The sequence below is a fragment of the Phalangium opilio genome, unplaced genomic scaffold (assembly GCF_054372755.1).
Source record: "Phalangium opilio isolate 3A_F unplaced genomic scaffold, DU_Popi_V2 ptg000048l_1, whole genome shotgun sequence".
NCBI classification, from domain to species: domain Eukaryota; kingdom Metazoa; phylum Arthropoda; class Arachnida; order Opiliones; family Phalangiidae; genus Phalangium; species Phalangium opilio.
This window is the reverse complement of record NW_028324170.1, coordinates 6,473,095-6,495,004: the sequence shown is the minus strand read 5'-3', so window position 1 is coordinate 6,495,004 and position 21,910 is coordinate 6,473,095. Positions and strand designations below refer to the sequence as shown.

The 21,910-nt window shown below is 36.9% G+C and overlaps 2 protein-coding genes across 9 annotated transcripts in view; one reads left to right on the top strand and one right to left on the bottom strand.

Moving 5' to 3' along the window:
* The window catches only part of LOC149674035 (uncharacterized), a 111,614-nt gene extending 90,018 nt beyond the window's left edge, over positions 1-21,596 (top strand). For 4 of the 6 annotated variants that reach the window (XM_089839868.1, XM_089839866.1, XM_089839869.1 and 1 more), the window contains 25 exons: positions 6,659-6,750; positions 6,830-7,059; positions 7,178-7,239; positions 9,197-9,731; positions 10,149-10,211; positions 10,331-10,547; positions 10,716-10,817; positions 10,930-11,036; positions 11,574-11,828; positions 11,887-11,986; positions 12,094-12,234; positions 12,559-12,643; positions 13,223-13,355; positions 13,456-13,508; positions 13,621-13,735; positions 17,249-17,355; positions 17,847-18,100; positions 18,172-18,238; positions 18,319-18,385; positions 18,466-18,554; positions 18,623-18,752; positions 18,814-18,855; positions 18,936-18,989; positions 19,049-19,085; positions 19,181-21,596. In XM_089839868.1, coding sequence (XP_089695994.1) covers positions 6,659-6,750; positions 6,830-7,059; positions 7,178-7,239; positions 9,197-9,731; positions 10,149-10,211; positions 10,331-10,547; positions 10,716-10,817; positions 10,930-11,036; positions 11,574-11,828; positions 11,887-11,986; positions 12,094-12,234; positions 12,559-12,643; positions 13,223-13,355; positions 13,456-13,508; positions 13,621-13,735; positions 17,249-17,355; positions 17,847-18,100; positions 18,172-18,238; positions 18,319-18,385; positions 18,466-18,554; positions 18,623-18,752; positions 18,814-18,855; positions 18,936-18,989; positions 19,049-19,085; positions 19,181-20,121 — 4,078 coding nt within the window. In that variant the 3' untranslated portion in view covers positions 20,122-21,596. The remainder of the gene's footprint in view (positions 1-6,658; positions 6,751-6,829; positions 7,060-7,177; positions 7,240-9,196; positions 9,732-10,148; positions 10,212-10,330; positions 10,548-10,715; positions 10,818-10,929; positions 11,037-11,573; positions 11,829-11,886; positions 11,987-12,093; positions 12,235-12,558; positions 12,644-13,222; positions 13,356-13,455; positions 13,509-13,620; positions 13,736-17,248; positions 17,356-17,846; positions 18,101-18,171; positions 18,239-18,318; positions 18,386-18,465; positions 18,555-18,622; positions 18,753-18,813; positions 18,856-18,935; positions 18,990-19,048; positions 19,086-19,180) is intronic. The other 2 variants (XM_089839871.1, XM_089839872.1) reach the window with 2 other exon arrangements.
* LOC149674036 (uncharacterized) lies at positions 103-3,039 on the bottom strand. Of its 3 annotated transcripts, none has more exons than XM_089839998.1 (3): positions 2,873-3,039; positions 2,747-2,787; positions 103-637 (listed from the first exon to the last, which is right to left on the bottom strand). In XM_089839998.1, the coding sequence occupies exon 3, from the start codon at positions 596-598 to the stop codon at positions 218-220; it is 381 nt and encodes a 126-aa protein (XP_089696124.1). In that variant the 5' UTR covers positions 599-637; positions 2,747-2,787; positions 2,873-3,039; the 3' UTR covers positions 103-217. The 3 variants fall into 3 exon arrangements, with proteins under 3 accessions (XP_089696124.1, XP_089696125.1, XP_089696123.1); XM_089839999.1 differs by having other exon boundaries at positions 103-598; XM_089839997.1 differs by having other exon boundaries at positions 2,747-3,039.
* Positions 21,597-21,910: the final 314 nt, after the last annotated feature.

Genomic DNA, 21,910 nt, shown 5'->3' with positions numbered 1-21,910 from the left:
TTTATTTTGTACCCCTGGGATGTTTTTACTTAACTACTTGTGTTGGAATCAAGGAATTCTTGTCCGTTTACATTCGTAGTTTTATTTTAATTTTTAAAAGGTTACAAATTTTTGATAATTTCGAATTTTAAGATTTTAGAAAGTTTAATTTAATTTATTTTTTGATCAAATTCTTCAGTTATTTATTAAAGGTGAATCCGTGTCTCTCTCGCTACTATCATGACTTGTCTTCAGGAGTTAGTGGCCAAACTAGAGATCCAAGTTGATGATTATTAGTTGCAACATGCCCTGGAGAAGTGGTCGAAGAACCAAAGACGAAATCCTTCTTCGATGTTATTGAGTTCGATTTGTTTTCAGACGTAGATTGACTTCGAGATGTTTTGGTAGATTTAGATTCTGGTAGAGTTGAAGTTTTTGCGGAGGACTTTGACGCTGCAATTTGCGCAACTTTCCGATGTACCTTTCTGGATGATGCTTGTCCTTGTCCACCAGTAACTGCAGACTTACGTTTAAGTGTTTTTTGGCGATGAGGTGATAGTTGAGCGTTCGATTTGGACAAAGGTTTTCCCGTGATCTTGGTGATCTTTGATTGCGACATCTTAGGAACATTTTTGGATTTTTCAACTTTTACAATTTTCTATGAAGGAGCCATTTCTTAATTTTTGATCAAATTTTAAAAAGTACGAAGCAAAATGTTTGAAAAGTTGTTTTTATTCTTAAAACGCGCGTGAAATTGAATGAATTAAATCCACGAGACCATGAAACACGTTATTTATCACGCTCTCAGTCACGGCATAGCCCACTTGATCACGCTGGCTGCACGGGCTCTAGAAGACCCCTCAATCGACCCTTAAGAATGAAAATAACATAGGTTCGGTCTAAAATTCAAACCGGTCTGGTTTTAACATGGGCGTCTATGGAAGGGGACCAGTTTTTTTATAAAAAAAACTATTATAGCTGAAGACTTTAAATTTTACAGGATAATATCAAACCTTTCAATACACGTCTCATTTAAATTGTTTGAATTTTTCCTGCATCATATAGTGATTTGTCAATGATTTTAGTGGCATTTTCTACATTCTCTCAAGATTAATAAATATTTTAGAAATAATAATAATAGAGCTATCTCAGAAGTCTTAGTGTGACGTCACCCATGCTATTTGCCCATAGAACCAAAGCGGTCCAATGTATGCTAATTAATTATAATTAATTCCCAATTAGCAGTAAAAGAATTAAAATTAAATGGAAAATTACTGATAACGTGGAAAAATACTGATAACGTGGAAAATTACTGATATTGTGGAAAATTACTGATACCATGGAAAATTACTGATAACGTGGAAAAATACTGATAACGTGGAAAATTACTGATATTGTGGAAAATTACTGATACCATGGAAAAATACTGATACCGTGGAAAAATACTGATACCATGGAAAAATACTGATATTGCGGAAAATTACTGATATTGTGGAAAAATACTGATATTGTGGAAAATTACTGATATTGTGGAAAATTACTGATATTGTGGAAAATTACTGATATTGTGGAAAATTACTGATATTGTGGAAAATTACTGATATTGTGGAAAATTACTGATGTTGTGGAAAATTACTGATGTTGTGGAAAATTACTGATATTGTGGAAAATTACTGATATTGTGGAAAATTACTGATACCGTGGAAAAATACTGATATTGTGGAAAATTACTGATACCATGGAAAAATTACTGATACCATGGAAAATACTGATATTGTGGAAAATTACTGATACCGTTCTTTCCCAGTTAGGTTTAATTTGAAAAAGCGTATCACCGTAATTAGTGGAACGACTAATTATCTGCTAAGGGTACGGTCTTGCTATCACTTTCATTCGTGTCCGCAAAGTTTTTTAGGTCAGAATCTTTCAATTTTATTTAAATTAGTTGATATTTTAATGTTAAATTTACAGGCTGTTTCTGAAATGTCTATCAAAAATTAAGGGGGTTGTTAATTAATTACGCAATTAAACGCCTCAAACGTCAGACGATATTTTATTTTTCGTCTTCCAAACATACAGGGTGTTTCTGAAACGTTTATCAAAAATTAAGGGGGATGTACTATGGACGATTTTGAGTCGAAAATGTTCTATGACATTTTGCTGTCCTCGCCACCGTTTTCAAGTTGTGTTTTGAGTGTTTTACGGAAGGATTTAAATCTTTAAATTTCTCTACTATGTGATGATTTTTATTTTTTATAAAAAAAACTATTATAGCTAAAGACTTTAAATTTTACAGGATAATATCAAACCTTTCAATACACGTGTCATTAAAAATACAAGAGATTTGAATCAGTGGATGCACTATTTGGGCCAAATAGGTTGATAAAACTGGTCCCCTTCCATAGACGCCCATGTGAAAACCAGACGGGTTTGAAAGTTTAGACCGAACCTATGTGACGCGCCGCATTCGCGAGTTAACATGTAAAAAAAATCGTTTGGACGGGCTTCTAGAGCGCGTGCAGCCAGCGTGCGTGATCAAGTGGGCTATGTTCACGGATAAAGCGTTACATCGTTCGCAACTTTAAAATCAAAAATGCTAAACCTAATTTCCCCAAACAAAAGTTTGAAAACCCTTAAAATACGCTTAATATCAAGATAAGATATTAGCCCTACCCCCTTCCCTACATATAACTACACTTCAATTTTGTTTTATTCTTCTTTACAATTGAAGGAAAAACGAAAGAAAAAGTCCAAAAACAAAACGTACTTTTTAAGAGGCAAGTTTTTGGTTTCCATTTTTACGAGCTCCTGTGCAGCCCAAAAGGATATCGACCAATCATAAGGCTACGTGTCCAATTTCTTTAGATTTTTTTCTTTCTTTATACCCACTCACCTCTCGCTATACTTTCCTTCCTTCGATATCACAATTTCTTTCCACGTTCTTCTTAAAAAAAAAAGAGGGGGAAGTTTTTTTTTTAGTTTTTCGTTTGGTGCTGGCGGGATCGGTTGCGAAAAGTTAGAGAGCCAGGGACGCGGAGAGCGAGAGGTTCGAAGTAAAGTCAAGTTTTTTTTTTCTATCTTTCTCTCTCCCTCTCGCTCTCGTACAATTTTCCAAGTATCCCCCTTAAAAGAATAAGTTCTCGATCGGGAAAAAGGAATCTTTTCCTTTCGACTTCGCCTTCAAGTACAGTTTTTCCTTCTCTTGGAAATATCTTTTTAAGCCTTGGCAAATGGAAAGGTTTCGGGTTTATTACAGAGTTTAAGTAATTGACCGGAAAACAATACCAAAACTTCTACCGCTCTTTGGGTAGACGGCAATCTGAACCTACATAGTGTTCGTGGGGTTTTAAGCTAAGGATAGGTTTAGGTTAGGTTAAGCTAAGCTTAAGTTAGGTTTGGTTACCTTTTAATAAGCTTAGTTAACGCTCAATTTGCGGTCCTTTGATATAAGGTCTTTCCCGTTTGGCTAATACTTTTCGATATTAGGCTTAACATTTAAAATGATGGTGAGAATAATAGCTGTAGATCACGATTGACGATTGCTCCATAAAGCGAGCTCCCTACTATATCACTAAAGCGCGGTCATATTTACGTCCTTTTCTCGAAGACGTCACCAAAGATAATTGAAACCGCATTAAGTAAATATCTCTCAAAACCAATGACACCGAATTCATTAAAGACCTTTTGATATTCTCTTCCAAATCAATATTTCTATTAAAATTTTAATGATGGATATCCCTTTAATAAGAATTAATAAATAAAATATTCATTATATTTTTATTAAGGTCTTTTCAGACGATACAACTTTTGGTTCAACTAGTTGAGTCAGGAAAAATTGGTCAGATGTAAATTTTTTAATATGGTGATTCAGCTTGTCCAACTTCTGTTCACACAACCCAGGGAGGAAAAAGGCTAGGAGTAATAATGTGAATAGGCGGGTTGGTTCGCTTCGTGGCTAAACTCTTCTCTCTCCGGCGCTGGCTCAGTCACTCGCCGCGGTGTTCCCGCGCATGCGTCAGATTTAAAAACCTGCTTTGAACTGGAACTGGAAGTGGGAGCTGGCGGTAGTTAGTGTAGTAACCGACGCCACTCGCGCGTGCGCTTTAGCTAGAATCGAGTGAGAGAGAGATAAAAATTCCTAACCTCCCTTTATTCCCCTTCCATTTATATTACTGCTTCTTTAACATTAGACTAACACTCCCTCTCACCTCACTCCTTGCACAAAACCAGTATACTCAACTCAAGTTGACTCATCTAAATGAGGCAAAGAGTTATATCGTCTTTTGGAAAGGCCTTTAGTTGTATGTACAGGGGGTGACGTTTGGTTCGGCTCAACTTGTTAATAATTCTTTTCATTCTGGCTATGGTATATTCGTCGAGCTGTACGGTATATGAAGGGAAAGATGGAAAAATATCTTTATCGTTCTGACGAGTGCCTATGCACAGCGATCTTTCCCTTCTAACACTGCATCGTGCCTACGTGATCCGCCTTGCGAATTCCTGTCGTATATAGCTTAAGAAAAAAAAGGTCTCGAGGCGAGATGCAAAAAAACACACATAATCGTCGATTCAGCGAAGCGGCTGAAATAAGATTTTTCTGATCTCATAAAGCTTGCTGACTTAGGAACAAAAAACTTCTATTCTTTAATCCCAGCTTCATTCTTTTCTTATATATATATATATATATATATAATGTATTTCCACGTACATTCGAGGCCGCACCGGTGTGATTTTTTAAAATAATCTGACAGTTTGCAAGGTTTTTAAAAGGGTTTCGGCTATTTTAATTAATATAAGTGATAATTATAAATTTAAATGTTATAATATTGAGTATTGAATATTTGAACCATGAAATCTCTCTACAATATTAATGAATACATGACCAATTTATATTTCTTGTTGTAGGCCTACGCGTTTATCGACATCAGTGTGAATCAGACCACATCAAGGGGTAGAGTTTCAGATACTATCCCCTGAGCCCATGACGTCATCTACTTGATTGCAGATTTATTCTTTGAAATGGGTTCAATATCAAATATGAATTTTTATTTTATAATATCTTTAAAATAAAAAAGAATTTAACCCTTAGGACTCCAATTTTAATTAAACGCACAAATAAACGCAAGAAGACAAATAATGTAAATTTTAAAAAATATTTAAGTTGAAAGGTACTAAAGTCATCACTGATGCTAATTAATGACAAAATGATCTCATTATGATTTAATTAAAGCTACCATTTTGGAGACAAGGAGAAATTCAGAAAATTACTGTCTTTAGAAACTACTACAAAATAGAGCTCTTGCCTAATTAGTATTACGTCAAGATAGGTTTAAAGTAAACAAACGTAGGTTTTAGTATTCAACTAACAAAGACTTGATGATCCTTTGCTTTAAGTCACAAGTGCAAAATTAAAACAATGGTATAGTTCTGATCTTCCACCCAAGGCTTAACTGGTCAATGCCCCCGAGTTTCCACGTGACTCTAATCACGATGAACTCGTTGGCGTAAACAAACCAAATTTCATTACATTCCTTTGGGTATAAAGTTTCATTCAAGGTATTCAACAGACATTAATTAAATTAATAAAATTAAATATGCATTATTATTAAAATTGTATAATGAACAATCTACCATATCCTATCTAGCAACTAATTAAGATGTAGTAACAAAAGCGTAAAAATAATCCAGATTTTCTAATTACGAAATCAGCTTAAGCTAACCAAGCACCCTGAGTCGAGAGTCTCCCTCCCCTCGAGCTAACAAATTAATTTTGACCACTCCTTTTCCATTGGTGGTAGCGGCTGTATCCTCTTATTTCGCTCTTTTTATCTCAAGCCACACAAGTTCGCCCCTTTTAAAGATTAAATTAGCTTTTACGTTAATTTCTCTCTTCTTTGCCCTATAGTACTAGACGAGAGCCATTTTCGAGCTGGTTTAGCTTTTAACCCCCTGTACTTCAACGTTAAACGATTTAGAAACAGTGCGAACAAAGCTGAAAGGGTATGGTTTGCCAAAGGGAGCGTGAAACCAGGATACTCTCCCACTTGTGGGTAAAAGGACTCTCAGATATCCTATTTTACCTCCTTGTAAGGTTAATTTTCACGCCAATTGTGTTATAGCCAATTTAATCCTTTCAATTCACGCTCCCTTTAAAGTGGTCTCTTTGAAAGATTGCAACATATCTTCATTAGCTGGAAAGCGTTAGACGTTTTATTTCGTTTTCAAAAGGGGTCTTCTTTTATCTTGCTCAATCTCAAACACTTCTGACTTTTAGTTTTAATTTGGTTTAGGTTCTTTTGGCGCGCTTTCTTTCATGGCTTTATCTGTTTTTAATTACTCTCTAGAAATAATTACCAACGGACGCTTTTAAGCCTTTGCCTTTCTCTTAAGTCATCAACGACGTTAGCCGCATTTTGACGGAAGATATTAATTTTAGGCCTAAGATATGGATGCCTCGTAAAAAGATTATCCGATTTATTATAACTTAAAAACACTTAGCTATTCCTGCCCGTCTTTAATGTCTAAGATTAAGAACTATACCTAAACGTCAGGACACGCTCATATATTTAGAATCAGCTTTAACAAAAAATTTTAATCGATTTTATCGTGTTAGATTTTGCGTGCTAATAACCATTTTAATAAATTTTTTCTGTTTTTTTTTTTTTTTTTTTAAATATAGATATTGGATCGGTTCAGAAGTAATGACGTGCGAGTGTCCCGAAGGTTACGCTGGAGCTCACTGCGAGAGGGAAGTTCGAACTGCCGTACAACGTAAGTAATTATATCTAACCCCGTATTAACTAACCTTAATATTCTGTTAATTATATGAATCTTAAATTACCGTAATTAGCTATAGAGTGTCAAGGGAAAGGTTGTACTCAGACTTGCACGAAGGATCGATTGAACGCGACGGAATGCGCGTGTCATACGGGTTACAAGTTGCACGAGGACAAGAAGACTTGCATTCATACCGGAAGGACGCGTTTCCTCGTTAGTTTTCGACTCCTAGATTGGAATGTCGATAAAACACGCGTCTTAGATAATAAGACCAAGCATCTGAAGAAAGGCATTGAGAAAGCGGTAAGAATTGTCTTATTTAATGTATTGATTCAAGCTTTGACTCTCGAAATTCTGAAAAAATGTATGACATTAATTTCGGAAATCTTCACCATTAAAACTCTTTCGTTTTATCATGTAGCTACTGGCACTATTCGTCCCGCGACTGCATCACGTTGAAAATTTGACAGTCCTTGACTTCCAGTAAGTGTTTTTTTAATTTTGAAGTATACATTAATTACTTGAGAATGACTATGTCTCCTGCTGACCTTTTTTTATCAGTTTATAGCAAGGGCCCCCGTGTCTAATCCAAACCTATAGTTAGTTCAGTTGTATTGCAAAGGCTTAAAGAGTAGTAATATAATGTAACGGTATAAATTAGAGATCGGCATCCGTGTACATTTTCGGTCAGCTTCTTAAACTCTCTAATTACCTGTCTCGCGCGTAAGGAGACTATCTTGGATCAACCACCAAATAGGCTCAGACGTCCTTGAGAGATCCTTGCACGCTAACCCCCGTTTTCGTACACGTTTTTCGATCTACTTCTTAAACTGTAATTACTTGGTCACACAAGGACATTATCTTGAACCAACAACGAGACAGGCTGCAAGTCCTTCAATATTATAAGTACCATCCTAGCCTGCCTATGGGCACTAGCTCTCTTGACCGCGCTCGGATTCTGAAGCGTGTCTCGGAATGCCTATAGGTTCCGGGATAAAGAATAGGGACTTGGCAATTCGGGCTTAACTCCGCCCCCAGCGCCATTATGGTATGTTTTTTTACAGAATGAAAGCTATATAAGCCCCTCCTCCTGGTATGTTTTATAGCACTAGTGGAAGATAGCCTGACGTTTCATGACGTAGTAATGCCAAGTCCCTATAGGTTGCCCCACGGTCTTACTAGTCACTTCAGACTCTTTTTCCATCTAATGATTGTAGAAACAGCTCGAGTCACCGCGGCACAATTTCGAGTGCCTGGGTTAGAACTATAGCTGCAATAGGAATGTTTTTAGAACCTTTTTATTTTTACCCGTTCCGCCTTTTTTTGGAGGGAATTGACATGAAGTTATCGAACCGAATATCATAGGACCAACGTTACTTTAAAGGGGAAATATTTGATCTCAACTGTAGTTCGGAAGTTATAAAAATTTCGGAATTTCCTGATTCCTATACATATAATTCCTACAATTTACGCGAGAAGGCCTGGTCTCCTTGTGCAGATGGTATGGATCCTCTTATCCTGAAAACTATGTAGTTTTATGATACGAGTACTTCCAATATGTACTGGTTATGGTACGGGTGGATTCTAGGGCCCTGTCGAAAAGCATCATGGGATAGGTTAGACGGTTTTTATTTAGGTACAAAGTAGTTTAAAGAGTGGATTGATAGCTTCGGGATTAATTTACTTCAGTACATATGGACACGGTAGTCATTTCCTCTGGGAATGAATCGTTTGATTTATTTGTTCGGAGAAAATCATTTGTTAACTCTTTTTTATTTTCTTTCTCTCTTTTTCGTTTTTTTGTTTTTCGATCATTCTCATTTCTACAGTCCGATTCGCGACCGACCGATTCTTGGGGTTTCAAGGGGTCAGGGGTCCCCCGATTGTTTACTCGACGGAAGCTTCGTTGATTGCTTTCCTCCATCAATTTACCACTTTTCATTTCTCTGTTGTGTTGTCACGAAAGTCAGTCTGTCCCCGACCAATATATATATACCATATTTCTTTTTCTTCGTTACTATATAAACCAATACTTTTACCTACTCTTATACTTTTTAAGGCTAAGAAATTGGCTTTATAAATCTCTCTATAGGATAGGCTACTCTCGAGTTGGTGGGTGTAATTGGCTTTTCATTCAACCATCCCGTCTAGTGTAATTGAGTGCTGACATATTGTCCGCGTTCAGCCAGGCGTACCGGAGAGACTGGTTGCTACCAGACTCTACGGTACGAGATGCTGAATGCAGTCAACAGTGATACCAGATAAATTTAGTTTTCCAGACAACCCCATTCTCGGAACTAGTCCACCCCTACCCCCTCATACAAAATTGACCACTCTATAAACCTTGTCTACAATTGAACATTGTTGTTAAAAACCCGGTTCTAAGGCTAAACTTTTTCTTCCCCCGTTTTTTTCTTGCACTTTTAATTTTGACTTGGAGCAGGGACGCAGTGGTTCAATTTCATCTCTTCGGTAACATGGATGACAGCGAAAAAGCGCGTCAAGCCATGGAGGAAGCCCTAAGACGCGGTAAAGTCGGCAACTATTCCGTCGATCGTAATTACATCAGGTTCGAATGGGAACCGGGCTTAAGTATCCAAGGATTAGAAGCTTCCGAAATGATGCCGGCCGTCGAGGGTTCGGAGCTAAGCCTGGCCTGCATCATTCAAGGTTCTAGCGGCATGAAGGTCAAATGGTTGAAAGACGGGGCCCCAATTAACATCAATACGACTTATCGGACATTGTGGACAAATATTATCCCCAAGAATTCTAAGAAACAATACACCGCGTTGTTAGGGTTTGACACGACAACTGTTCTGGACTCCGGAATCTTCACCTGTCAGGTGGATGACTGGGGTTTAGTACAGAATAAGTCGATAGAGGTCATAATTAGTTCGGTGCCCAAACCGTTACTAAAACCCTTGACAGCGACGGTGCAAGAAGGGGAGAATTTAACCATCACGTGTTTATCTCAGGTTCGTCATTTTCTAATTTGTTCATTGCATTGTTGTATTTCTTAGTGTGATTGTTAATCAATCATAGCCAATTTTAAACGCTAAGACGTGGCTATGAGTTTAACCCTAAATCTCACCTAACTTTCAGTAACTAAATTGGTGAATGAATTTTTAGCTTAAATCTAAACAGCATAGTTACGTTAAAGTTGGCTAAATATTAAAAGCTTATTTTATTTATCTTATGAAATGAATTAATTTTCTTAATTATTTCTTGCATTTTTTAATTCTTATACCATCTGTCAGTCTTAAAATGATATTAATACGCCATAGACAAATAGATTTTTCACCGTGATATTTGTAAAATTCTAAGACTGTCAGCGGGTATAATTTTTCCTCTGGTTTCTTATTTTCTCTGTTGTTGTTGTTTTCCTAAATTAGATAACTTTTGTTTCCAATCTTGTCTATGAGAATGAGTTAGATTTCGACGAGTCAGACACGAGGGTTAATATCTGTTATTTTATTTTATTCTATATTTCATCTTTAAATATTTAATTTTGAATGCCTTAAATTGTTCTAATTAATCTTAAGTATTGGCTTCTCTTATCCCTGCCTTTTTACAGGACGACATCAATTTCAAGAATTTTGGCTACAACTGGTTGAAAAACGGCGTGATATTGAATCCTTTAACGGAAAGGGAAATGATCGAAGACCTCTTTCCCGCCGGAAGTAGAATTTTATTGGATTACGCCAATAACTCCGCCACTTACACTTGCATCACGACCAGTACCGCCGGAGCCACGCGTAAAGATAGCGTCATTACCGTCATCAATAAAGGAAGTAAGTACTTTCAATACTTGTGCCACAGAAGTCCATTACCTGAACTGAAACATTAGACGAAACTGTTTTTGACTTTAACTAATGGACTTCCGTTATGTCTTGATTTTAACGCAACAACTTCGTGATTTTTCTCATTCAATAACTGCCTTTTATTCAATCATTTTGAAGGAAAAATTACCACATGTCCTGCTGAGGAGTATCTTAATGTTAAATGGGTGGAAACCGCCTCCAATTCTGACGATATTCAACATTGTCCGCCTGGTTTTAGAGGTAAGCGAGCGTTTTATCGACTCTGTCGCGAGTGTTGAAGGGAAGGTCAAATATTTAAATATTCATAGCTAAAGGTGTATTGACTGAAATTGTATCGATTTCTTTCAAAAAGGCGACGTTAAAAGGCAGTGTACCTTGCGTCAAAAGGACATCGCCATGTGGGAAGAACCGGATTTTTCCGGTTGTCTCTCTGGAGAATTCATTGCCATCGCGAGAGATGTAAATTTTGCATTTTAAATTTTTTTCAATAGCTCGGGTCGAGAGAATAGTTGAATACAAAGCCAAGGCCTCGTATTATAAATGACTTGTGGTTAGGTCAGCGGTTCTTAAAATGGCGTGTCCCATTTTAGCGTGTGTGACTGTTTTTCATATCAGCCATTGTCTTTATAGTGGCTATAGCTAAAATCGTTACTACGATGAGACGCAAAGCGATACCCCATTAAAAAAAATCTTACCTCACCTGACCTACAGTCCTACACAAACCCAATCTGTTAGACCTTACCCGCCAAAGCGTCATAACCTAACGTCATCTAATCTAATTACTTTAGGGGTTGGATTTAATTAAAAATAACGTAATTTTGAATATCAACTGATTCCGTATTAATAATGAATTTGAAAATCGGCTTTCTACGAAGCCATTTTGGCACCAACACTCCTTACAAATAGCCACTAAACCTTGGCAAATTCATCTACCTCGATCTGGGACTTTTAACGAAGTCTTCCGTTAACTTTGGTGTAATTTTGTTTTGTCTGCAGTTTGAGAGCCTTAAAATGGGTTATTTATTCACGTCTGTTCGTAAAGTTTTGGAAAATTTAAAGACGTATTTGCACAATAAAAAAGATAGATTACACGTTTCGGAAGGAGTGCCCGTTGTGGATTTATTGGATAGTATACAAGAGTATGAACACCGAAATATAGCGGATGACGAGACCATTCGGAATAATTCTCAAGCCTTCTTAGACGTCGTGTCCTTTCTCCTAACCATTCCTCATTTGATTCAGAAACAAACGGTAAGATATTTCTTTTTAATTCATTTCTGAATATTACAAACTATTTTTTGTTCTTTAGCACCTGATTAAACTTCATCATTTATTGCTAAATTACGGATTACTTCACGGGTCTCTAGCCGAGAACGAAACTTTTCAAACATTCCAAAGATCGACCTTAGGTTAGCTATCGCTTAATTTTCTTTGAATTTTTTTTAATCAAATACTCTGCATCCATTGTGCTCGACAATGTAAGGTTAATTAATAATCTCGGTTCGTCTTTTTCAAGTCATGGAAGTTGGTAAAATTCAGCGCGATAACAAAATGCAGCTAGTCTTTCCAAAGAAAGAGTTGCAAGAAACGGGGCCTTCTTGGTTGACCGATTCTTTAGAACTGGACATCGGAGCTTGGATGCTAGACTACGTTGAAGGTAAATAGATAAATTCGTAGCTAAGACCGCAACCTCTTTACTCCTTCAGCACCATGCACTTTCCACTTCCTTCGAACCTCATCATCGTCGCCCTTAATGATTATTTCTTTCTTTTGCTTTTTCGGCCTCGTTTTCGGTAAAGCACTATCGTTTTCGATCGTCGTCGAATTATCCCTTTTTCCCTTCACCACTTCTCCCCCTCCGCCGCCGTACTCTTTCCATTCCCGCCTTTTTCCTAAGTTCTCTTAACGCGTACCGTAACCTAATCAATCATAGAAAGTATCGATTTAGGAGCCGAGGCTTAACCGCTCTTAATTATTTTAGGAAATAATTCGTTGAGCGTGGCTGTCGTTTTTTACAAGAATCTGTCAGTTTTCCTGCCTAAACTTTTCCTTCAACAGGAGACAGAGTAAGGGAGATTTAAAACACTTAAATTTAAGCATGAAGACTTTGGCTAAAGGGATTGTAGCGTTTAATTTCAACTACTATAAAATTTTGATAGTTCTAAATACTGTATAATGACGTCATAACTGTGTTGAAAGGATCTTTAGCTCGTGATTGGTATTTGCTCCATAGACCGTTCCCCGTGAGATGGCTTTACATAAGCAGCAATGCGACTTCATAACCGAGTCGTTTTCCGTTGAAAATTTAATAATCTATTTGTATGCTACTATCCCTTTAAACCAAAATTAAGGCCTAGATATACCTAATGTATATTGTTTTGGTGGGATTGTACGCTACATAAAATTAAAACTAAAAGGAATGCTTTAAGCTTCCGCTACAGGTTCTTACCGGAAGTTAGGCTTAAGTTGTTAGCCTAACTTCCGGTTATCAACTTAAAAGGAGTCGTTCGCGAGTTTTAAATCCCATACGTAGCTTATTGACTTTGAGCCTGTAGCAAATTGTTTTCCAATCTAATTTTGCCGCAAACGGGGGCCGGTAACTAAGAAAAACTTTGGTTTGTTTACCACCCTCCCTTGACTCCTAGAGGCTTGGATCTGGAGTATCATTTACACTCTCGCCTGGTAGGCGTTGCTATCAAAGGAAAACAACCAATCTTAACCAAGCCGAAAACTGGATTGAACGTTAAAGCTCGTTTATCGCATCTCAATCAATCATTTGTAAGTTTTCTCCATCCTCTTCCTTTCAAATGATCAATTACGCTTTACCCAAAGCCATAGCGAACTAAAGCCTAAATCGGCCCTACTTATTTAATTTCAGAGCGAAGGAATGATGTGGAATATTTCGTGCGGAGTAGCCGACTTTTCTAACGGGTAAGACTATAGCTACTTTAGTCTCTTTTTCTCTCAGTTTATCAATTTACGAAGCCTTGGTTCCTCTGCCATAATCAATCTAATTATAAAATGTCGCCTTTTCTATTCCCAGGAAAATTGAATTTTCGGTTGAAGGATGCGAGCCAGTGTCTACTGGTAACTACACTCTCTGCCAGTGTGCTCAGTTGGGGACTTACGCTGTTTTATTAACGACCTTTTTGAATAACGTAAGTTTCATTTTTCACATTTATTTTAGGCCTTGGCTTAAAGGGATAGTACCGTTTTTAATTTCGACTACCACAAAATTTTGATAGCTTTAAATACCTCAGTATGGTAGTTTTATTTATTGAAAATATTTCGAAACCAGAAAGGCACACTGATCGATGTTTGTCTGCGTTATTACGTTAGACTTGTAGCTCGCGACTGGCGCCTTAGTTAAATAAAAATGTTGTTAGATTATTAACTAACCCTACATGGTAGCTTCTTCCTGCACATTTATGTGCAGCAGGAACAACATTTCTACAGGAGCAGTTAGAAAATACATGGAGTGATTTGCCCCTATATGGGAGCTTTACCGTGAACATACGTGTGTATTTCGGGTTAAACATTTCAACTTAGAAACTTTCTTTCAAACAAGGATCCAATGTAAAGGTTCAATTCAGCTAATTTAAAACACGTTATGACCTTTGACATCCCCTGGGAAAAGCAACCTTTAACTTAAATCTTATATTGAAAATGGTAGATTGTAGAAGCCCATTGAAAAATCGTTATAAAACCCATCTCTGCAAACCAATTAGGTAAGTACGTTGGTACAAACATCAAATTTTGGAAAATTTTCCATCCCCCTTTATAACCCGTAGCTTTGAGGTCGAGAGGTTGGCTACTTTACAAATTTTGCCGAAATTTAATAATATGAAAATCGGAGAAAACTCAATTATATTATATTATGTATAGAAATCTGTATTATATTTCATAAATTTATTGAATATTGAACTGTGGGTATAAAGAAGTAGGCGTTGAGTCCTCTCTTTTATTATTTATTTATTTGTTTAAATTCTCCCGTAATATCCGGTTCACCATATTTCAACCAATTCAAATTGAGAGGGAAACGTCCAAAGCGAGTTTATACTCCTCTTCTTTTTACAATCTTTGTTAAAAACTTGATTTTAACTCATTGGAATTCAAACTCAAATATTCATGGTTCAAAATCATAACATTCAAATTTCTTCCTGCCAAAATTCGAGGAAATTATCCAGCCCCTTTCCCGTAGTACCCACCACATCTTTCCCGCTCTTTTTTTGTCAATGATTATCCCGCGTGCTTTCATGGAAGTCTATACTATCTCTCCCGCAACACTGAGAAAGAAAAAATCAAAATAATTCCGGCACGTAGTCTAGCCAATTTTTTTAACGAGATATTTTGGTAGGGCACGTCGAGTTTCAACGTTAGGCGATAAATTTGCTAGTCTAGAAAGTACGCGTCCCATCCGTGTTGGTAGTTGCTCGTAGGATGTAATTTTTCCTGAACCTTCACCTCAAAACTGCACGCCTCACTCTCCTTTCTTCCCCATTCGTGATATCTCTCACCGGTTATAGAAAATACCTGGTATTTCTCACGGCGCATCAAGGGATGAACCTTTGGTCGCTCGGATGCTTGGTCTCCGGATGAAGCGGGGGTGAATGAGGACTGGGGAAGAGATAGATAATGGAACAGCTTGAATTCACGTTAATCTTTCGAGAAGTGACCAGACCCTGTTTAGCGTTTAGAACAAGAAAAATAAAAATTAATATATCCTGTAATATATGGAGTACTTGTTTTAAACTTAATTTGACTACAGAGTAGACCCCACTACTATATAATAATCTTGAATATATTTAGTTTAACAACAAGGAATTAACCGAAAAACTTGTACTTTTGACGTTGTCTTATTGGTTTTTCCATCATTTTCTTAAACCTCCTATTGTTAAAATTAGTTGGAACACAGTTCCACGGAGGATATAAGAATAATTGATGGAGCTAATCAATCTCCCATCCACTGTGCACCGATTACCGGTTGTATAAAGTCATTTTTCTTTCATAGCTTTATTGAGTTGCTTCCTCCTTACCTATTCTCCAGGAAATTTTAATCCATAATTGTTCTACTATACTCCCCCAAAAATATCGTTGCATATAATTTAGCTCATAATGCGAGATAACTTGCCACTTTACTTTAAATTGAACACGAGCGCATCGTCCCGCTCTCTCTCGTGGAAGAGCGATGTGCGTGAGAGAGAGAGGAGAGAGTCGATTTATCCGAAAAGACGCTCCGCTTTTCTCTGGCAGTACTGAGAAACAACAATAAGGTTTTGCACGAGGACGTCGCTCGCGAAAGGCGCAAACGCTCTGGATAGCTCTTTCGGTGGCTGCTGACTATCCAGCTGGTTCGAGCTAGGGAGTAAGGATAGTAGGGAGAGAATAAACTCACTCTCATCTCGAGCCATCCTATCCCATTCAAGGCGAAAGGCCGTCCGTTTCTCGAGGAATGGGGTAGTTGAAAATTCTCTTCGCCTCATCGATCCGAATGGCTTTGGTTGGCTCGCTAGATCGGGAAAGGGGAAGCCCTAACGCGGACATTAGTTTGCGCCTCAAAGCGGCTCTCACGAGTCTTGCCAGATTCACTTTAGGGTCTACTTTTCCCCACAACACAACAGATATAATGCTCCTTCGCGCGCGTTTTATCCATAGCGGGATCCGCTAGTAATCCTTGACTATCGCTTCTAGGATAGGGTAAGCTTGTTGACGTTGCTGTTGATGTGAATCCTCTGATTTTCTTCTACCCGCCCTCGTGTAATTCGTCATTGTTTTCTTCATTCCCGTCTGATGCCCACCCTCCGGTCTCTCTCTGTCTCCTCCTTGTCTTTCTTATAAAGAACGTGGTATATAGACTACCACACATCATTGATAATTAATAAATCCTTCCATCTATTTCCGGTTTTTCTTCCTCTTTCTGTACTTCCCTTTTGCCTTTTTCTTTTTTTGCTCTACCAACGAGGGGAAGGGAACCCATCGAGTGATGAATTATTGGGTGATGAGAGATGATGGATCAGATTTCTTTGATTTGAGGAGAAAATGTTTCATCGTTTCAAATACATCTCTTAATTTTAATAATAATTCTCAATTTGAATTTTTGTTTATTGAAAATTTATGAATTTTCTTAAGTAATTTCATAAGATTCGAGTAAAATTTGATTATGAATTTCCAATAAAAGCGTGGTTTTTATTAGAAGTGATTGCACTAAGAATTATATCATCACTGAAGTATGGTGGCAAAAATTTAAACCAGACATGACTTCACGCTCTGTCTAGCGTGAAAAATGTTAATTTTTTGCGCGTTCGTGAAATAATAATGACATTTAAAAGTTTCTGAATAAACTCTCAAATCACTTCAAATTTATTAATAGCTCGTAGAATTTTAATTATTCGTTAGGGTATTTCAACGAGTTGGGGTAAATTTTGGAGTGTAAGCTACAAATAGTGTGAAAAAGTTATTAAACTTAAACTTTCGTCAAAAGGATGTGACCTCTTATTTTAACGAAACAGTGCTTTCGGATCTATAAATTTAAATAGCGATATTTTGAATAATGAATTTATCCACTTTCTAAAATGTGGATTAGGAAATATATTTCGTTGTATTTATGTTAATTTTTGGGACATTTCGTGTAAATATTCAAAAACAAATTTGGTCAACATTTATTCTTGCAGGGAGATCACATGGATGGAATGGGATTTGAGATTATAGCTGGTCTTGGCTGCGTTATATGTGCCTTGTTTCTCTGTTTAACCCTAGCTATACTTATCATTTTTTGGAGGTAACATTCCCTTTAATATTAAAAATTCTATTTCAATCTTAAAAGAGACAATCAAACGCAAAATACAATCTTATATACTGTACTTGTATATAAACTAGTTTAAAATTCGAACATTCGTTTATTAATTTTCCGTTAGTTATACCATAGACAAAGTTGTTTATTTACGCTGGAATGATTAACACTTTATCTCCACCCCTCCTGGCGTATAAATAAATGACTTTAGTAACGCAAACGGCACCTTACCTTAGTCGCCTTGGTAAATAAGACCCGCCCCTTGTTTTTCCTACCCCTCCTTAACGCGGGAGAGGGTCATGAATTGAGGCGTGTTTTTCATTCCTACTCCTTTTAAATAAATCAATTCCTGGTTAAGGAATTAATTTCTAGGAAAAAAGTAAATAAATAAATAAAGCGTTTTATTGTCTTTTTAAGGGGTTAATATTTTAAATACATGATGGTCTGTGTTATAATAATGGTTTTTGCTGCGCATTTAGGCAAATTCAAGGAGCCATTACCGCTCTTAAAATTCAAATTTGCATCGCTCTACTGGGAGCGTATGGCACCATGCTCAAAGCTCTCCACGAATCGCTAACGAAGGAATATTTTCCACACGTTATTTCCATCATCCAGTTCTTTTTACTGGCAGCATTTTGTATGCAGCTTTGTATGGGACTCACAGTTTATATTGAGTTTGTCGACATGAGAAATGTCCGATATCCCGAGCTCAAAATTGCCGCCATGGGTTGGGGTAAATACCAAAATTAAACGAAGTTAAATTAAATTAATTTTATTTAATGCTTATTTAAATAATTTTTACAGCTTTTCCACTAATAGTGGTTGGAGCAACATTAGCGGCTCAAGTTTTAGAAGGTTTTCGGCTCCAAAGGTATATCGCAAACAAGATGAGCGAGGCAGGTTTTGAACTTTTACGAAGTTAACAATTTTTATTTTTTTTTTATTTTTCAGTTGGTGGTTAAAGTTCGAAACTAATTATTTTTACGCCTACGTTACATCTGTTTTTATCGTATCTTTAGTAAGTTTTATTTATATTGACAATTTTATTATTTTTTTTAGTAAAAATTGACTTAATTTTGATTTCTTTCGTTCTTGCAGTTACAAGTATTATTATTTTTAACGGTTAAAGCCGAATTAAGAAGGCACGAAAAAGCCGAAACGCATCATAGAAGAAGGGCAAGAAATAGGTAAGTTTGTCAAAATGTTTTTTCTTTTAATTTTGGAATAATCCGATTATCTAAAATGAAACTTTTAGAGCGAGTTTGTTACATCGTTCGCTAGTACTACTGGTTAATCTATTATTTGTCTCCGTTTCGAGCATATTGTACATAAATTTTGACGACGACATCTTTAAATATATATTCGCTTTTAGTTCTTGCCTACTAGTAAGTGTTACACCATTAGGCTTAGCGCCTTCCGTAACTAAATTATTATTTTTATCTTTAGGGCGTCGTTGTGTTTTTATCCTATACGCTCTTGAGCGAAAATGTAATAAAATTCAACATAATTTATTATTATAATTTTCTTTTTAAGTCTTTGGTCGCGGAATAATCAGCCTTTATTTACAGATAAATAAGATATGTTTTACGTGTACTAACGAAGATCCTGACGCCGATGATTATGTAAATTAATTTCTAATTTTAGGCATGGATTTTTGTCGTAATGCTTTTGTTCATTACAGGATAACAAATTTAGAAGTCGAAGCAATTCCTACAAGTGTAAGTTGCGTTTTTTAAAGATTATTCGCGTGTTTGACTATCTTCGGGGATAATTAATAGGTCTTTTGCCTACACATGTGCGCCGTTTCTTTTAGCTTTCTTGAAGCCCGAAATTGTGGGGGATACGGAGTATTGTTCGGACGCCTTTCCTACTAACGAAACGATGGAGCAACGTCACGAGAGAATCCGACGTATGAGATCTCAAATCGACAAGAGTTCTTCCAATCACCGCGATTGGAAGGATTTGGATCACGCTCTTTTGATGCCCACCGTCGATAAGTTTGACCCTGCTTCGGATAGCGACGGTAGCCATCACGCTGACGTCACGCGCGGTGGAGGAACCATTCCGGGATTCGGCGGCGGACACCATTTAGGGGGTCTCGGGGTGCACGAACACGCTTGGCATTGCCCGCATTCTCGGACGGGTTCTTTCCCGCCATTAGAGTTGCAACAACTCGAAGGTAGTCCTAGGAGTAGTCACTTGTATTTGGTGGAACCGCCGGTGACGACGGCTTCCGCTAGCCCTTACGATCTTAGTCCCACGGCCGAAAGCGTGTCTTTGCGCGGCGGCTACCCCGGCGCTCATTCCAGCGGTTGTCAATTACACCGCGGCCATTCGGACGCTTCGGAATCGGAGTCGTCGCAAAGCTCCAGCACGGACGATAGTGCCTTAGTACCGGGAGGCGGCGCGACCACCAGACCATTCGTCCCTTACCGACCCAGTAGCGGGTTACAATTCGAACGCGCCCCAATTAGCGAAGAAGACGAGACTGATTACGACGGAGATAAACCGGAAAATCTTCAACGGCTATTTCCGACAGACACGAGGGTCGGGACCAACCCGAGGACTAAGAGGGAAAAAAGCGTCGAGGACGCCGCGTCAAACCCAGCCTATCATCGCGAAAGGGCCTTACTCAGGGTATCCGAAAGTTGTAGCACGGAAGGGGACAGTAGCGAAATGGAATTACCGACGAGCCACGACGAAGACGGCGCCACTGGTACTTCAAAAAAATCATGGAGTATCACAACGGTATGACCCCTCCTCCCTCTTTATATTTTTTAAGAAAAGAAACACAAAACCTAAAAAAAAAAATAAAAACTAAACCAAAATAATGAAAAAAAATAGAGGGATAAAATGGTTTTTAATTTAAACCCGCACAAGTTTAAATAATAAATAAACTAAAATAAATGCTCACCCACGCCACACTTTATCTATTTCATATCAAATTGTACATAGGTATTATATAAAAACAAAATACAAAAACAACGCTCACCAAGGACGAAAACAAATTAAAAAATTGACAAAAAGTATCTTAACTGTTTTTACATATTTCCACCTAAAAATAATAAAAAAAAGTCCTATCTTATAAAATTAACATTGTTACTAAAAAGATTTAAAAAGGGGGTCTATGTGTTTTTGTATTTAAAACAAAAAACAAAAAAGAAACAAAATTTATCGAACAAATAATCAGTTTTATGAGACTGTAACAAAAAAAATGTAGAATTAGAAACAATTAATTAGGGTCCACTTTCTATATTAATTTTGGCTTACCGTGGAAAACGTAACCAGTTTAAAAAGGAAAATATTATCACCTTACCCCCACTTTATATTAAAAAAAAATGGCCGCCGTGAGGAGAATGAGGCCCTAGAGTTTATAACTTTAAAATTTTAAATAAGAAAACTCTAAGGCCCTGAATCGAGTATTATATAATTGTTCGTGATATTAAGTGCTCTTGCCACTATTTTTAATTTATAGGTTTTTTAAAGTACAACATTTTGTCAGTTTTTATTGAATGAAAATGATTACAGAGCTAAATTTTTATTTATTCTATTAACTGTTAAAATATGGTCTTTAAAATTTGTTTAGACACTACACAACCAAAGATAGTTTAAAAATTAGTTTACATACATAAAAAAATATATATAATTCATTAATTTTACGTATTGCTTGCCCTAATTTTCTTCCAAAGGTCGCCGGCTGACCTTTAATTACCAGCGACGGACCGGCAATCGTGCTTTCGGTAAATTTGAATTTCCCGCGCAAAATAGGACCAGATATATATACTGCCCTCTAGAGGACAAGTTTTACCTTTATAACCAAAATATTGTAACTTTCACACGCTGAAATTTTGTAAGTTACTTTGTTTTGGCTATTAGGATTTATTGCTTTTAGTTTTATATTCACCGACCAAGTTAGGTTTTAGAATTTTAGTAGTTAATTTTAATTACTGTTATTATAATAGGTAAAGAGTATATATATATATATATATATATATATATAAAAGATTCGTTTAAACCTTTTTCCCACATTGGGAAATTAATGTTTTTTCGAATTATGGGTATATAATAATATATTAAAGGAATGAAGAGTGATGAGAGAAAAATAATAATCAAGGCTTTGTACAATTTAGTTTTTTTTAAAAACAAAACCCAACTAAAAAAAAGATTCGTGTTGTTTCGTTGTAAATAATGAAATAATAAAATTCAAAACTTGAGCATGTTATGGTAAATAGTTTTAAAATCAATAAATAACGGCCTAAAATTCTAATATATAGAGTGCTGTCAGAAGCGCCGGTGTGACGTCACCCATGCTGTTTTCCCATAAAGAAAAACGGTAACTGTCTTGGCCGCCCATTGCTAAAAGCAGACTGTGACGTTTAACCTTGGATCTGACGTCACAACTGACAGCACTCTATAGTTTTCAGACTAGGAGGATCGATACAATTTACACCAGGAGGCCAAGCTAACCGGTGGACCATAGCCCACTCGATCACGCGCGTCACGACGCAAGCTGCTCGCGCTAGCAGCTTGCGTCGTGATGCGC

Excerpts from the sequence above, each read along its gene's own strand:
- LOC149674036 (XM_089839997.1), bottom strand. The coding sequence starts at position 598 with ATGTCGCAATCAAAGATCACCAAGATCACGGGAAAACCTTTGTCCAAA.